General features: G+C 33.0%; 1 protein-coding gene and 1 long non-coding RNA gene across 2 annotated transcripts; both read right to left on the bottom strand.

Annotated features, from left to right (window-relative positions):
- Positions 1-11,019: 11,019 nt before the first annotated feature.
- Positions 11,020-15,261, bottom strand: LOC137649684 (uncharacterized). The gene is made up of 2 exons (XM_068382655.1): positions 11,449-15,261; positions 11,020-11,133 (listed from the first exon to the last, which is right to left on the bottom strand). The coding sequence occupies exon 1, from the start codon at positions 13,768-13,770 to the stop codon at positions 12,193-12,195; it is 1,578 nt and encodes a 525-aa protein (XP_068238756.1). The 5' UTR covers positions 13,771-15,261; the 3' UTR covers positions 11,020-11,133; positions 11,449-12,192.
- A 1,704-nt stretch (positions 15,262-16,965) lies between these two features.
- LOC137649685 (uncharacterized) lies at positions 16,966-17,862 on the bottom strand. Its single transcript, XR_011045820.1, has 2 exons — positions 17,462-17,862; positions 16,966-17,146 (listed from the first exon to the last, which is right to left on the bottom strand). It is a non-coding gene; the product is annotated as an uncharacterized lncRNA (long non-coding RNA).
- Positions 17,863-18,705: the final 843 nt, after the last annotated feature.

Below are 18,705 nucleotides of genomic sequence, written 5' to 3' on the forward strand. Positions count from 1 at the left end.
TTTGTCTCCCGTGAAACAATTTATTTTCATCTGATTACTTGGAATTTGTTATTTATTTCAAATTATGTTTATTAGCATTTTTGTATTTCATACATTTAATTCCATTTTGATTTCGTGATGCCAATTCTATTTTCAAAATTGATAAAGCAATCAGATCTTGAAGTACACGACTTCACTATACAAGACCTTTTTTCCTCTAGGTAGAGCGAATCTGATTTATTGTAGCACAGATCTAGTTAACTGCAGCAGTGTAGATAAACCTGGTTGAGACAGTACATCAAACTGAATTTAATTTATCACAAACCTACTCCACTACGGTCAAGATTGTGTAGGTTAAGGTGTAGGTTTAATGCTTCACTTATTATTTACATTCAGATAAACAATCCTGATTGGATGCTTCACTGACTTAATACGTAACAAACATAGCTAATTTGATGTTTTAGAGATATAGTACGCTAATGCAAAAAAAGAAAAAAAAAATCTGATTTTATTATTCTAGATGGAATAACCCAACAAGGTAAAGAAACCTGTTTTGATATCTCATGGACATAATTCAGAATGATAGAAAAGACTGATTTTATGTGTCGCAGATATAGTACACTAAATATAATTTATTATCTTACGTCCTTAATACACCAAGGTAAAGAACCCTCATTTAATGCTTCATAAGAGTGTCACACTAATGTAAAGAAACGTGATATATTACCCCAAAAATGTAATGAATAACGAAACTTGATATATTGTCTCACACCTGTAGTACACCACCAAGATAAACAAACCTAATTTAAAGCGAAGGAACCTGTTAACGACTTACAACTATATTCAAAAAAAAAAAAAAAAAAAAAAAAAAAAAAAAAAAAAAAAAAAAAAAAAACTCATCTTGTCCCCAGTCTCCGTTCGTTGAGAAAAGTGTAGCCTCAAAGCGGACGGAGAAAACCGTATCATTTTACATCGTTGAACAAAAGCGTAGACTGATAAACGTCAACTTTTGTGAGGTAAAAGGGATATCCTGTCACGTGTCTGCTTTCATTATAAAAGCCGTGTGTCCTTTTTTATGTCATCCAGTGCATCCCTTAATTAAACTTTTATCCGAAGCTCTCCAAAGAATCATGAGGCTGGAATAATGAGGGGAAAAGAAAGACGCTCCTTTTACATAACGCGACAGAATTTTGAGGAGTAATAACTAGGTAACTTTTAGTCGGGTATTTAAACCCCACAAAAAAAAAAAAAAAAAAAAAAAAAAATAAATAATTTTTCATTCCTGTGGATTTTGCGTCGAGTTACAAGACTTTGTGACTTTTATCTAGTTGGTCTTTATCTTAGCGATGTAAAGATGCGAGGTTCTATGGCCTGATAAAAAGAGGAATATTGTTGAACAATGACTAGTTCGTTAGGTGATGTATATTTGTTTTGAAGGTTTAGTTCAGAATAATTCAAATTGACAAAGGAAAAGAAATTCTCTCTCTCTCTCTCTCTCTCTCTCTCTCTCTCTCTCTCTCTCTCTCTCTCTCTCTCTCTCTCTCTCTCTCTCTCTCTCTCTCTCTCTCTCAAGATAATGTAACTTTGTTTTCAAGGATTATTTCCGAATAATTCAAATTGCCTAAGGAAAGGAAATAATTAAAATAGAAACTTCATTGTGCCAATTCAATTTACAATCTCTAGATAATTTTTGTATTACACCTCAGTTATCATATCTAAAATATACAAATATCTCTGGAAGTGATGTTCATAAAACATCCAATAGGTGATGATATAAGATTTTAACCAAATGCATTTTTGGATCTACCAATTTAAAAGTAACAGATTATTCCGTTATTGACTCCTCAGTATCTCACATGATTTCTATTATTATTACTTGCTGAGCTATAACCCTAGTTGGAAAAGCAAGATGCTATAAGCCCAGGGGCTCCACCATGGAAAATAGCCCAGTGAGGAAAGAAAACAAGAAAAAATAAAATTTTTAAATAAGAGTAACAACATCAAATAGATATCTCCTACATAAAGTATAAAATTTTTTACCAAACAAGAGGAAGAGAAATTAGATAAAATTGTGTGCCCGAGTGTACCCTCAAGCAAGAGAACTCTAACCCAAGACAGTGGCAGACCATGGTACAGAAGCTATGGCACTACCCAAGACTAGAGGACAATGGTTTGATTTTGGAGTGTCCTCCTGGAAGAGTTTCTTACCATAGCTAAAGAGTCTCTTCTACCCTTACCTAGAGGTAAGTGGCCACTGAACAATTACAGTGCAGTAGTTAACCCCTTGGGTGAAGAAGAATTGTTTAGTAATCTCAGTGTTGTCAGGTGTATGAGGACAGAGGAGAGTATGTAAAGAATAGGCCAGACTATTTGGTGTGTATGCGTAGGCAAATGGAAAATGAACCGTAACCAGAGAAAAGGATCCAATATAGTACTGTCTGGCCAGTCAAAGGACCCCATAACTCTTTCGGTTGTATCTCAACGGGCGGCTGATGCCCTGGCCATCCTACTACCTACAATACGAGACTTTCCTCAAAATATGCCATAGGAAATTTGTAAGACCTCTCTTTAATAAATACCAAATTTTAAAGGGTCATAACAGTGTTTCTTTTACAAGACGAACCCACTTCATTGGCAGCCATCTTATTTCTCTTTTTTTTCTTTTTTTTTAAGTTTTTATAGTTTATGTAAGATAGATTTTTTAGTGTTACGGTTCTTAAAATATTTTATTTTAATTGTCCGTTACTTTTATAGTAGTTTACCGATATAATCTTCCTTAGCACGAAAATGACGAAATATATAGTAGTCCACATAATGAAAATTTAAAGATTATGTGTTTATGTAGACATTTTCTGCTTTCTCGTCCGCCATTGGACCTCTTCTTAGAGCGTTTATTATGAAAAGACTAAATACACATTTTTCTACATACAGAAAAGACTTCGAATCATGAAAAAATTGATAAGATATTTCCACCCAACAGGCAAAAATCTCTTAATAAGATGAGTATAAAACCAATAAAAGTTAAAATTACTAATTAACAGGAAAACAATAGCAATCTTGACAAGCACTTAAGTAGAAAAAAAATGACTAATGTTTTCAAGTTTGTACTGACAGTTTATACTGTGTAAAATAAAATGATGCGTTAAGATAAATTAAAATTCTTATTCTTACTAGAAAATATACATTCTGCTTCAATGGCGTTTCTCTTTATAAAATTAGTTTTTTTGAACAAAACTTGTGAATGTTGCCAATTAATTGGATAGTTACATTTTATTATGTACACAAATGGTATTACTTTTGTTATATGTTTTTATATTATACTTATGATTTAAAATTCGTTTAGCTAATGATTTCCCATTTAGTCCAATTTAAAACATTCCCCATCAACATGGTATCTTATCAACTATACCTGTCAACAACACTTTGATATATATATATATATATATATATATATATATATATATATATATATATATATATATATATATATATATATATATATATATATATATACTGTATACATATACATGTACACACATTATATATATATATATATATATATATATATATATATACATATATATATATATATATATATATATATATATATATATATATATATATATATATATATATATATATATATATATATATTTATATGTTTATTTATTTAATTTATGCGTGTAAATATGTGTGTGCGTATATATGGATTTATATTTAGATATGCATACTAATGTATATATATAATGTATAAAGCTGGGTTTTAAAAAAGTGAGACATTATAACTTGTGGTAATTAAGAACCTTGTTATTTGATAAGATCAGAGTTGTAAAATAAGCAACCACTTTATCGTCATAAACATCCTCTAGTCTGTCCTTGGGGCAAATTTCATGCATCACCGAAGAAGGGCATTTTGCAATTAAAACTTTCTCCTGCATTTTGCAGACCTCCTTATTTGTTAGGTCAAATTATGTGCTTTCCAAATCTGCCGCCCTTTATCTCGTCTCCTCTGAGGTTGTTGTAATATGTTTTTAAAACCAAGTTTAGATTCTAAAAGATTTGGTAACATCTGTACAGTTACTAAGGTTACTGAGGTCCCGGCAAATATTTCGTATTCATGTCTCCAACAGTATTTTCAGTAAATATTGCATAATTTATTAAATGTGCAATGACCTACAGAGATTTATTGTGATTTATTTTTGTCTTGATTGCAAATTTTGTTTCTATTTGGTACTGGCCAGCTTGCCATGCTAGACTGAGATTTCCTGAATCAAAAAATATGTTTGAAAGAAAGTCATTTATAGACTGACATTTCCGAATGAAAACCTATTTGGAAAAGAAAGTCCCTTTTTGGGCTGAGATATCCCAATTCAAAAACTATTTGGAAAAGAAAGTTCCTTTTTGGACTGAGATTTCCTGACTAAAAAATACTATTTGGAAAAGAAAATCCCTTTTTGGACTGAGATATGATAACTCAAAAACTATCTGGAAAAGCAAGTCCATTTTTGGACTGAGATTTTCTAACTCAAAAACTATTTGGAAAAGAAAGTCCCTTTTTGGACTGAGATATCCCAATTCAAAAACTATTTGGAAAAGAAAGTTCCTTTTTGGACTGAGATTTCCTGACTAAAAAATACTATTTGGAAAAGAAAATCCCTTTTTGGACTGAGATATGATAACTCAAAAACTATCTGGAAAAGCAAGTCCATTTTTGGACTGAGATTTTCTAACTCAAAAACTAATTCATTTGTTTTAGCAGTCCTGCTCACACTGGCCACACCTACATTAAATTCGACCATGAGTACATTTTGAGAGGACGAACATATCTTTAACTTTGACATTGCTTCTTTGAAGTTCAACATTGCAGAAAAGATTAGTCGCTTTGCTGTCCATTTTTATTGCACGTTAGAAAAGAAGTCCATTTTTGGACTGGGATTTAGCTTAAACTGTTGAATGGTATCTTCCAAGAATAAACAAACTTTTCTTACCACTTATCTCATGCCATTTGCAACTTTTCACTTATGTCTAGAATCATTTTGAAAGTTATCAAGAAGTTCCCGAAATATTGATGGTCCTCATATATTTGAAGCATAAGGTGCTCATTTCAAAGGCCTTTATACACTTTGTTCTACTTTGGACATCGTTGGTAAATTTAGTCTCAAACAAAAGATTGTACCTCAAAGTTAAACTTAATCTAAAAAAAAAAGAAAAAAAATGTATTACCTCAAATGTCAAATCTCAAACATATGTTGTACCTCAAAGTTAAATCTCAAAAAGATTGCATACCTCAAAAGTTAAATCTCAAAAAGATTGCATACCTCAAAGTTAAATCTCAAAAAGATTGCATACCTCAAAGTTAAATCTCAAAAAGATTGCATACCTCAAAGTTAAATCTCAAAATAAGGTTAAGGTTCGATCTCACAAAAAGTTGTACCTCAAAGTTAAATCTCAAAAATATGTTGTACCTGAAAGTTAAATCCCAAATTTATATTGCATCTCAAAGTTGGATTTCAAAAAAATGTTTTTACTTCAACGTTAAATCTCAAAATAATGTTGTACCTCAAAGTTAAATCTCAAAACGATTTTTTACCTCAAAGTAAAATCTCTATATTTTTTTCTACCTTAATGTTAAATCTAAAAAAAATGGTGTACCTCAAAGCTAAATCTCCATATTTTTTTTACCTTAATGTTAAATCTCAAAAATATGGTGTACCTCAAAGTTAAATCTCAAAATAATTTTGTACGTCAAACTTATATCTCAAAAAAATTTTGTACCTGAAAGTTAGATCTCAAAAAAATTGTATACCTCAAAGTTAAATCTCAAATAAATGTTTAACTTCAAAGTTAAATCTCAAAATAATGTTGTACCTCAAAGTTAAATGAAAAAAAATTACCTCAAAGTTATATATCCATGAAATGTTTTATCTCTTAGTTAGAGCTCAAGAAAAAAATGTATACCTCAAAGTTAAATCTCAAATAAATGTTTTACCTCAAAGTTAAATCCCCCCAAAACAGCATTAGCTCAAAGATATTATCGTTGGCCTCTTGCCCTTGTGAAGAGGAGACATAGCATTACATTTTAAGTAGTTATTCACCAAACACCCGAAGCAATCAAGAAATTTATTATACGAAAATTGAAGAGAAAATTACACATTCTGATTTTAAAATTATAAGATGACTTTCATTTCAGTAAAATTAATTAAATTTATGGTAATCAATAATGCTATTTATTTCATGAGTTTTGAAAATGGAATGAAATTGTGTATTCTGTTAAACTCCCAGATACATCTATTGAATGAAAACCTGAATCGTTTGACCTGGAAATTTATGCAATCGAAACAAGGTCCGGTTACACGGATTCATTCATTTGCTCTCTCTCTCTCTCTCTCTCTCTCTCTCTCTCTCTCTCTCTCTCTCTCTCTCTCTCTCTCTCTCTCTCTCTCTCTCTCTCTCTCTCTCTCTCTCTCTCTCATTTTGGCATTAGTAGATAACCAATACTTTGAAAGTTCCTTAAGTAGATTTGGCTTGATATAGCTTTCTTTTTATGTTGAAGGATATCATGGTGATGAATTTTCTTCCTAGCCTTTTGAAGTTATAAAAGGATAGCTTTTGATAGAAAAAAAAAATATAGTAATTACATACAATAAGTGCAGCCGTTTCTAGCCCACACCAGGACAAAGGCCTCAATGTCTTTATTCATGTCTGGAGTTTGGCCACTTTTTAATCACCACACTGGCCAGTGTGGATTGGTGATGGTGTTAGGTATTTGTCTGATCGCTAACAGCAAACTAGCCTAGTGATTTACAAACACCACTTTACATACACACTAATATAAATATAATTATATGCTTGAGTGTATATATATATATATATATATATATATATATATATATATATATATATATATATATATATATATATATATATATATATATATATATATATATACTGAATTAACAATGAACTAATTACTCAAAAGTGTCACTATTTGTGAATTGTATACTTTATGGACACTAGTGTAATTATTCTATTTTTAATTTAGTATATAACTATGTTTTAACATATATCAAATGTACGCTGGCATCCCGAACTTCTGTTTGGTTGACTATATTGACGATGTCAGTTCCAGGTCGTTTAGTGAGGAAATCAGGATGTTTTTTTTTCTATAATTCTTAGTTTCTTTTATAATTTTAACTTGTTTGCTATATGGCGAATTGTTTTGAATTATGAAAAAGTAGTAGAGGAGAACAATAGCGTTGCATAATTTCGCAGTATATGGCGAGCGTGGTCTTGTAAAGAATATATATATATATATATATATATATATATATATATATATATATATATATATATATATATATATATATATATATATATATATATATATATATATGTGTGTGTGTGTGTGTGTGTGTGTGTGTGTGTGTGTGTGTATAAACACACACACATATATATATACATAGATAAGTTTATAGAAATGAATATGAATATGTATGTGTGTTTGTGTTATTCCTTTTTTGAAGCATGCTCTTATCCAGAGCATGTGAGAGAACGCACACACAGCAATGACATTTCAAAAGATGAATAACTATTAGGTATTTGCTTGTGTGTCTTATTACAACATTAATCAAATTCAAAGATTTTAATAAATCTTGTCATGTAGGTTTTTTTTTTTGCCTGTAGCTAAAATCAGTTTTTATAAACATCAAAATTGGCATTTCTTAGCATGTACCTAATTTAAGTATATGAGCCTAAAATATAGATAAGAAGTCATGTGATAGTGATCATATTTTGGTCACGGGAAAATATCGATGATGATATGAACATCGGCGAAAATAATCTTAGGGGTTAAATAATGTTTATGTTAAGTTACAACAGCGAAATTTTAATCGTTTCAATTTTAGGTTCTTATATAGGTTAGACAAGTAATAATTGTATTTTCTATTTATTTATTATTATTATTGTTGTTGATGTTGTTGTGGTGGTGGTGGTGGTGGTGGTGGTGGTGGTCTTAATTAAACCATCGAATTGTCGACTTATTTTGCGTTAAGATTTCCCTTGGAGTTTAGCCAACAAAATATTGATTTCTACAACCATTTTGAACACACACACACACACACACAAAAATGAAATATTGAGTTTCCCTCTCTGTATTCCATTTTTAATTACCAAACAAATGTTTATTTAATTCCAATGTAAAATGTAGCAATAATGATAGGGTCATACGTCCACGTGAAAAGTGGGTCACGGGAAGAGATAGAATCATTAGCTATAAATTATTATTGTTGTTGTTGTTGTTGTTGTTGTTCCGAGATTTGTTTTAATTTAACCCACGAATTATTGACTTATTCTACAACACACACACACATGCACACAAACGAAATATTGCTAGAATCACCAGCTGTAGATTAGACTCGTCATCTTGGTTCTCTTCATATGCTAATTCGTTTAGATCTCGATTTCCCTTTGATGAAGATATTACAGGATAAGCTGATGACCTCAAAATGCTAGATTATTTGGGGTTTTATCCTCTCGGAGGACGGAGAGAAATACAGAGAGAATATGAGATAATCCACCTTTAGCGAATTGAGAGAGAGAGAGAGAGAGAGAGAGAGAGAGAGAGAGAGAGAGAGAGAGAGAGAGAGAGAGAGAGAGAAGCACTAGTTAACAAAACAGGTTGCAATCGACTGGATTAGAATATAAGATACTGGGGTACACTGACACTTGCACCAGGGTACGACCACTCCCTCTGTCCCCTACCCGAGGGGCAAGGAGATCTGACTCTTGCTCTTTATTAAATAGCGGAGATGTTTTAGGATTCACTGATACAGTGGTAATAACACTGCTAAGAACGCAAGCTTAAAACAAACTTATATTTGCACATGGCAGTGGAAAAAAAAAAAAAAAAAAAAGACTACTTTCAGTGGTTACTTCTTGGTTATAGTAGAAGAGACTCTAGAGCTATGGTAAGCAGCTCTTCTAGGAGGTCACTCCAAAATCAAACTATGTTCTCTAGCCTTAAACTGTGCCATAGCCTCTGTACCATGTCCTTCCACTGTATTGAATTAGATTTCTTTTACTCTAGGGTACACTCGGGCACGCTGTTCTATCTTATGTATCTTCCTCTTGTTTTTAATTTTTTCTATTTTACATTTTTTATATGAAAGATCTATTTCAATGTTGGTACTGTTGTTAAAATATCTTATTTTGATTTTATAACTTCTCTTGTAATGTATTTATTTCTTTGTTTCCTTTCCTCACTAGGCTATTTTTCCCTGCTGGAGCCCTTGGGCTTATAGCATCTTGCTTTTCCAACTAAGGTCGTAGCTTAGCTTCTAATAATAATTATAATGATAATATTCTCACAATAATATATTAGAGGAGCATATATATTTTCTTTAATAAAGAACAGTGAAAAATGGCACCTGTAGAAACCTTTTAATATTTTCAGCGACGAGAGAAGGGACAATGAAATATGCATAAAAGATCCAATATTTCATGAAAAAATTAAATTTCCAACTAAATTTCCATGCAAATTTGATTAATTCTGAAGTAATAACTATAAGAGAAGGCGTAGTAATGTATAATGTCTAATTTTATTATTACTTTTCGCAGTTTAAGTATTATTATCATCATCATCATCATCATCATCATCATCATCATCATCATCATCATCATCATCAGTTGGAGTACCCCACTATAATATTAGGAGCACTTAGCAAATCTTCACTAAATAAAGTGCAGACAATACAAAATAAGGCTTTGAGGAGAGCCTACAAAGAGAGTCCTCTCTATTTCAATAAAATCAGGGAATTACATCAGTATTCTAAACTGGAGTCTCTTAATGTCAGGTTTCACAGGCTTGGCCAGAAAGCCTGGGACAAACTTGCTTCAGACGATGACGACCTTTGCACCCTAACTAGAAATCTCACTATTGAACATGCTCATGATCATTATTGGTGGAGGAGACTGGAGCCTGAGATCAATAGTGATCCTCCCAGGCCCAGATATATAGCATCTGATTAAAAAAAAATCATTAAGTATCTTTTTAACAGTTAAGTTGATATTTCATTAAAGCATCATAACTTTCCTACAATCATACCTTTTTTAACCATCAAATAGGTGTCAGAGGAGCAGACTCCTGTAGCAAGGGCTAGACATAGAACCAAGAAACCTTTCCTCTCCCTGCTTCTCTTTTCTTTTCTCAAACTGCTTCTAATACTATTTAACATCGCATGAAGGTCTGCCCCTCTTTTATTCTTCTCCTGTACTTCCCTTTCTCCCTTTTTCCTTATTCTTTTCCATCCCGAGTACCTGCCTTCGGGCTATAAACTGGATTCTATCCAGGGATACTCTTCCTTTCCCCATATTCCCCACTTCCCTATCCTTATCCGTATCCATATTATCATTATTATTTTTTATTATTCTTATGGTTTCGTTCAGACCCAACCATGATCCAAGTGACTTAAAAAGATGGTCTTCACAGCAAACTATTGTTCTCGATTATCAGCCTCCGAAAGAGAATGGGGAAAACGACCTTAAATTCTGTAATCATTTAAATATTAAGGTTCCATTTTTAATCCATTTTATCGTTTTTAAGACTAGAAAAGTTCCTGAAGAAAAAATCAGAAAGTGGTGAACATGAAAAACATTTATTATAAGGAAATGTTATTTAGATAATGTTGAATATATAGCGAATATTCAATCTCTTCCTTTAATAGTTGCAAAGGTTTGAATGTCGCTTATGAATGGCAGAAGCAAAGGACCGGACAATGTACTAAAGGGCCTGACCATATACGCATATGATCAGCACTCAAGCCACCTCAACGATTTGTTTTGAAAGGATGAAAAGAACTCCGTTAGTCTTGTAATAAGGTTAAGGTGACTGGTTTCAGTTCTGTTATTATCAGAATAGATGATTTTCAAAATACTGGAGGTTTAAAAAATTATCAATGGCAATAAATTATAATCAAGAGCAAATTCAAATATTTATTTACATAAACAGAACTATCACTGAAATATGTATTAAGGAAAATGGCTCAGGATCGTAGATGGTCTTATTGCTTCTTGGTATTTAAGAGGTATCCGTCCTTATATGAAGACCGATGATGCGACCTCACTAATAACCCCCACTACCAGAAAAGTCCTCAGGATCTATAAATATGTCATAAATACGCTCTATTAATAGAGAGCAAATATACGTAAATATATCAACAAAATTATCTAACTGCCAGTTAATATAATAAATGCATGAAGCAAATATGAACTCGAACGAGCAGAATAAAACTAGACACTTCACAAATATAAGTAGTTAAACCGGCAATAAGTTCTAAATTTTAAATGAAAACAATATGGTTGGTCCTTTGGATGATTTTTTATGGTTCAGGTTAAGGAGACAATTCATTCAAAGTGAATGAGTAACTCGAGTGAAATTACAAGGCACAAGCATCAATGTGGTTTGCAACTTACCTCCACTCTAAGCAAGCCTCTCTAGGTCAATTGCAGCTCCATGGTATAGTAGCCTCAAGAAGTAATTCAAGTGCTCGCACTTCCAAGCAGGATCATCCTCGACCAACGGTCACACTAGTCACTTAATGCTCCATATTAAAATTAACGCTGGATTTGTGAAAAATATTAATGAAGAGTTGACACGTCCTTCAAGCTGCTGAGTGAAAATGCACTGCCGTCTCCAAACGCTGGGACTAGAAGTAAACTTTTGAGGTGAAGTAAAGGTTTTCGTTCAGTCTCAAAACTCTAGTATTAAATTATCATTTTAAAGGAGGAATTTTATAGTTGCAAACTATTGATGCTTTCACAAATTTAAAACATAACATACTGAAACTGAACGTGTCTCCAAAGCAAGAACACAAATTAACCATTATAAAAAATTTAAACTTTTCCCAAAACAAAAAAGAAACTTAGAATTTTGAAACAAGCAAAGTAGAAAATCAAGGACCATAAAGGGTGGATACTACACTCAAAGGTTAAAAGTTAAAAAGAACAAAGTGAAAAAAAGTTTCACTTTTTTTTTCAACACTCCCAGCAAAGACATTCAATTTCAACTGTTTTAGTGAAAGAAGAAATTGAATTTTTATTTATCAGTAGTAGAAAAAACCTCATGTCCCATACAATTAAATATGTCCCATACAATTAAATATGTCCCATACAATTAAATATATACAAGAATTATTTACAAGGTACAAGTAATGAATATTAAGCATCTCCATGAAGATAAAGATTTTTCGTTTTTCGTACGCCTTTCAAAGCAGCCAATCTTTTAGGCCTCTTTAATGCAAGATCCTCATTGGAATGCTCATCCTCTTGCCTCTGCACTACTTTAGAATGAGAATATTCATTAATACTCAGTAGAGGAATTAATGATGAAGAGTGTCTATTTACTCTTTCTTTGTTTCCCTTCATTACTGTTGCACCAGTGGTTTCACCAATTGAGTTCATCTGAACGCTTTTAAAGATTCCCATAGGATAATTTGCAGGTTTCAAATGAACATCTTTTAGTAAAACTATATCGCCAACTTGCAAATTCTTGTGCGATACTGGCTTGTATCTAGAACCCACATTAGTGGCTTGATGCACAAGTTTTGCAAGGAATTCAGAGTTATAAATGTCTTTTAAACATGAACGAGACTTGCGCAATTTACTATAACTGTCCTTAATATGCTCTATTGGATCCTTGGAAGGAGTCCATGAAGGGTCGGAATCTGGAAGAGGTTGCAAATTAGGAATGATGCTCAAAGAGACCAATTCATAGCCCTTTAGCAAAATTTCAGGAGTTATTGCAGCAGGAATGACTTCATTTGGATTATTATCTCTTAAAGACTCATGAAAAGCAATTGGCCTGCGATTAACTAAATGTACAGTCTCTGCTATAAGAAACTCAAAATCAAGAGAATTCAATACAGTATTTCGAACTGAACCATATAGAAGTCTTTTAACTAATTTAACACAACTTTCCACAAGTGATCCAAGTTGGTTACAGCCTTTGTAGTATTGCTCAAATTCTACAGCCCTCATTCCATGTTCCTGTAGATATTGCACAGTATCTGGGTCCCTTAAAAAATCAGAAATTAAATTAGTACCTGCAACAATTTGAGATCCCATATCTGAAAAGCACAATTGTGGAGTACCATACTCCCATATATGTAACTGAAGTGCTCTCAAGAATGTGGGTACAGTCATGTCAAAGCATAATTTTAAATTTATAGCTCGAGACCACAAACACGTTATACAAAGCAACCAAATTTTTGTTTTAACCCCTTGGTACTTAATATAATACGGGCCAAGATAGTCCAGGAAAATAGACCTGAAGGGAATATTGGGAGGTTTCATCCTAAAATCTCTGTATGGACTTTGATTCAATTTGACTGCATGTCTGTGAAATCTTCTGCAGTTTATACATTCTTTCAAAATCTTCTTTACAGTTGAAAAGAAATGTGAAACCCAAAAAGTTTTCCGAACTTCGGTTAACAATGAGTAGACGCCAGCATGGTTTGTCATTTTATGCATTTCCAAGATTAATTTCTTGGTCAGGGCGCTATCCTTTGACAAAAGGATAGGCGAGAACATAAATTTATCTCTGTCCTTCCAGCGTGCAGTCTTACTTCTAACACGCAATATACCATTGTGATCTGGATAAATATTAAGTTGGCTGATTATATTAGGGATCTCTCTAACTGCATTAGAAGACCGTGCAAAATATTTAAAAACTTCCGGAAAGTGAATCTGCTGGTCTCTGTAGATTACAAAGTTATAAGCTTCTGACAGTTTCTTCATCAGTAAGACAATTAAAATGTGAATATTTACTTGGGTCCCTCATCTTTACTGCAATTTTCAGGTTATTAATAAACCTTATCACATACCTATGAACTGAAACTATACTCTTGAAGCCTGAAAAGGAATCCATAGAAACCAAATGGTTTATATCCTCTCGAACCACAGACTCGGTAGCAACATGAACATTACTACTTTCAAGAGAAGAGCTTATACCTTCCTCTCTGAGCAATGTATTAGGAATGGTGACTTCCATCATATCACTTGCGAAAACATCAATATCTGCTTCAGCAACAGTACCACTGAAAAAATTAGAATTCATTAATTGCTTATAGGAGAGAGGTCGGGTGATTGCATCAGCTGGGTTTTTGGAGCCTGCACAGAATTTGGAGCCTGCACAGAATTTAAACTTAATAGGAAATTCTTCACACATTCTGCAGATACTATAATCTATTTTTCACAAAGATGCTCAAATTACGCAATTTATCAAACTTTGTAACATGTGCTGATAACCAATGTAAGCAAACTAGACTATCTGTGTATAGATCCATCCCTACTATGTTAATAGGCTCAACACAATTAGAACCACTTAACTCTCTTCTAATATCATGTAATACTTCAGTCCCTGAAGAAACTGCCTGAAATTCAAGAGAAGGTATGGATTTAGATTCTAATTGTTTGTTAACAAATCTGTTCTTAGCCATGACAAAGTTTGTTTTTTTAGTTCTCAAATTATATAAGAACACAACACAGCCGTAAATGCTTCTAGAACTGTCTGTATATGCAATCAAATTATACATATCATCTCTCCTACCAACAAATCTGTTAACTGAAATCGTTGGAGAAGAATTTAGCTGCTTAGCAATATTATTCCATTCTCTTAGCAGATCCTCAGATAGCCTATTGTCCCAACCAATTTCTTTATTGCACTGCAAAGAATGCATGAATATTCTAGCTCTATTTAGTAAAGGTCCACAAAAATTAAAGATATCAAAATTTGATGCAATTGAACTCAAAATCTGCCTTTTAGATGAAGCATTCTTATCCAAAACTAATTTCTGGGTGGACAAAGAATCAGAGTCTGTATTCCAAAGCAATCCAAAAAGCTTGGTCACAGGGGTCGACTTCTCACCAATTTCTCCATCAATGGAACTCTGCAAAGATTTACAATTTGTAATAAACTGTTGTACTTCAAATCCATAAGGATAAAAAATCTGCTTCAAATTATCGAAGGCCCATTTCAATTTGACAGGTCATTGAATAAAATCGCGCAATTATCCATATAACATAAATCATAAATATTTCTCTTCAAATTCCTAATTTGTAGCGAATCATTCTTTATATCAATCATGAGAATATAATATAAAGCTAAAAGCAGTAAAGCAGGACTAGGTCTAAGACCAAAAGGAAGCCGAACATGTTTGTACACTATCAATGAAAAATCATTCTTGGCAACATTTTGGTACCAATAAAACAAAAGCTTTTGCTGATCAGATTCAGGCAGCACAATTTGCAAGAAGGCTTTTTTTCAAGTCAAAGCACAGGACATTGCTATCAAATCTCAAATGCAGTATAGAAGTAGATACTTTCTTATTAAGGCAATGGCCCGCTAACATTGCCTGATTGTGGCTGACTGTTAAAGGCTTTGAGGGATCATTTTCACAAATATTAGAAAGAAAAACATTTCTACATTTGCTACTCTAATTTTCGAACCTGAATACGGGCATGTGTGGCAAAAAGGAAAAACTAGGGTGCTCCTCCAGGAATTGAGATAAGTTATCTACCCTTTCTATTATACCTAGACTCTCTTGTTCTCTGAAAACCTCGTCTATCATTCCAAGAGACTTACCATCTTTGTGATATCTCTTAAAATTAGACTTTAGAACCAACTTTGAAAGAGTTTGATTTTTACCGAGAAGATGGGACACTTTCTTATTCCACAAGATAGGAAGCACTAGTCTCCCATCATCACTGCGTGTAACAGAATTCAAAACATAATTTTCTAATAAATTTTTCTCTGTGGCCTCAAAAATATTATCCTCAATATCCTTAAGCAAAGGTTTGTTTTTATTTGTAATTTGAGTTAATTGTAATTTAAGACCATCATTCATAGCATCCCAAAAGAAATATTGCAAGACATCATCAATGGTTATGGAAAGTGCAGCAAACGAGTTTTTAATGCTTCTCATCTTACCAATAAAGGCATATGGGTCAGAGTCATACGTTAATTTTAATCCTGAAAGGGCAAGCATAGTTTAAAATTTCTGACCTAATTCAGAACCAAAAGCTTTTTGTAACAAGGCTTTGGCTTCCTCATAATTCTGTTCAGTGGAAGATAAAGATTTCACAAGAGCTAATGGCTGTTTACCTAGTTGATTTTGGAGATAAATAAATTTAAGATAAGAGTCTACTTTCATAAGATAAGAGTCTACTTTCATAGTCTCCATAGCCTTCTCAAAATCCTTAAAAAAATTTTCTATGCTTTCCCCCTCAGAATGATTATATACAGGAAGAGGCAAACATGGGTATTTAATATTAGGAGAAGGGTTACTAGGCACGGGAATTTCTGCTGTGACTTTCTCGAGCATAGCTAATGATGATAAAATATTATCCGTATAGATAGCACAACAATCGAGTTCTTCTTTGATATCAGATTCATCCTTTTTTCACTGAAAAGCATATCGACTATCTGAGAGTCCAAACTATCTAACTTTGTTTTTAAATTTTGAAGGGATAATACAAAACTAATCCTTTCTTGCTCAGTGAGAGTACCATATTTAAGCCTTACACTGTCACACTTTTTGGTCACCTGTGTTCGACAATGACCACGTGAAATCTTAAGAGCCTTCAACTTCTCCATATTGCATGTAAATTCAGCTAAAACTTAAAAAGTAGAAATGTGCAATATATAATGGAATAAACCAATTAGCAAATTCAGAAATTAAGCAAAGCGTTATCGAAGGAAATATAACCTATGCAAATTCGCAAATATTAACAAAAAATATGACCAACACAGCAAAATAATAGACTAAGTAAAATATTCACGAAGCAAAAAATGTGTGACCGCGACCAAAAGATTGAACCCGACGAGGAAGAACACCATGAAGCAAAAGACTTTTAACCTGCCCCACGTTAGGCGCCATTTTCAAAATACTGGAGGTTTAAAAAATTATCAATGGCAATAAATTATAATCAAGAGCAAATTCAAATATTTATTTACATAAACAGAACTATCACTGAAATATGTATTAAGGAAAATGGCTCAGGATCGTAGATGGTCTTATTGCTTCTTGGTATTTAAGAGAGGTATCCGTCCTTATATGAAGACCGATGATGCGACCTCACTAATAACCCCCAATACCAGAAAAGTCCTCAGGATCTATAAACATGTCATAAATACGCTCTATTAATAGAGAGCAAATATACGTAAATATATCAACAAAATTATATAACTGCCAGTTAATATAATAAATGCATGAAGCAAATATGAACTCGAACGAGCAGAATAAAACTAGGCACTTCACAAATATTAGTAGTTAAACCGGCAATAAGTTCTAAATTTTAAATGAAAACAATATGGTTGGTCCTTTGAATGATTTATTATGGTTCAGGTTAAGGAGACAATTCATTCAAAGTGAATGAGTAACTCGAGTGAAATTACAAGGCACAAGCATCAATGTGGTTTGCAACTTACCTCCACTCTAAGCAAGCCTCTCTAGGTCAATTGCAGCTCCATGGTATAGTAGCCTCAAGAAGTAATTCAAGTGCTCGCACTTCCAAGCAGGATCATCCTCGACCAACGGTCACACTAGTCACTTAATGCTCCATATTAAAATTAACGCTGGATTTGTGAAAAATATTAATGAAGAGTTGACACGTCCTTCAAGCTGCTGAGTGAAAATGCACTGCCGTCTCCAAACGCTGGGACTAGAAGTAAACTTTTGAGGTGAAGTAAAGGTTTTCGTTCAGTCTCAAAACTCTAGTATTAAATTATCATTTTAAAGGAGGAATTTTATAGTTGCAAACTATTGATGCTTTCACAAATTTAAAACATAACATACTGAAACTGAACGTGTCTCCAAAGCAAGAACACAAATTAACCATTATAAAAAATTTAAACTTTTCCCAAAACAAAAAAGAAACTTAGAATTTTGAAACAAGCAAAGTAGAAAATCAAGGACCATAAAGGGTGGATACTACACTCAAAGGTTAAAAGTTAAAAAGAACAAAGTGAAAAAAAGTTTCACTTTTTTTTTTCAACAGATGATCACCAAAACAACAGTCCAACCACAGCAATATCTTCCCCAGTAAACAGCTCGAACTCAAGGTTTTGGGCTGGGATCGATCTGCTGCCATGTGAATACTTGGCGAACACGTTACCACTGTCTTAACAAGGAGGCATAAGTAAATCCCTCCCCCCCCCTCTCTCTCTCTCTCTCTCTCTCTCTCTCTCTCTCTCTCTCTCTCTCTCTCTCTCTCTCTCTCTCTCCACGAATCTGCTTCTGTCTTACAGCACATGAAAGAAATTTTCTACAAATATGGAGGACGCACGATCCTGTGTCTAGACTTTATTCGGTAATATTATCCTCAGAGTGAAATTGAGATCTGATCTCATTAACATATGAAGGGCTGGTAATGATGACAGACTGATTTACGGAAGGTAATTGAAGCTATTTCCACCGGCGCCTTTTCTCATGGAAATGTGAACTCATCATAATTATAGGATCGGTAGTTATGCTTCCAAACTGAAATGATAAAGAAGGAATATGAGGATTCTCACACGACCGGTTCATTTCAAGTTATTCGGTGGGATGTGGTGTTTGGCCGAATATTTTTACAGGTGTTCTATCTTGTTTATTTATTTATTTTTTTAATTCTTTATATTAATTTTCTTTGTTACTATAACAGCTCCTTTAGATTTATCCAAGATTACGTTTA

This window comes from Palaemon carinicauda, chromosome 11 (genome assembly GCF_036898095.1).
Source record: "Palaemon carinicauda isolate YSFRI2023 chromosome 11, ASM3689809v2, whole genome shotgun sequence".
Classification (NCBI taxonomy): Eukaryota; Metazoa; Arthropoda; class Malacostraca; order Decapoda; family Palaemonidae; genus Palaemon; species Palaemon carinicauda.

Coding starts and splice junctions, on each gene's coding strand:
- LOC137649684 (XM_068382655.1), bottom strand. CDS start 13,770: ATGAAGAAACTGTCAGAAGCTTATAACTTTGTAATCTACAGAGACCAG.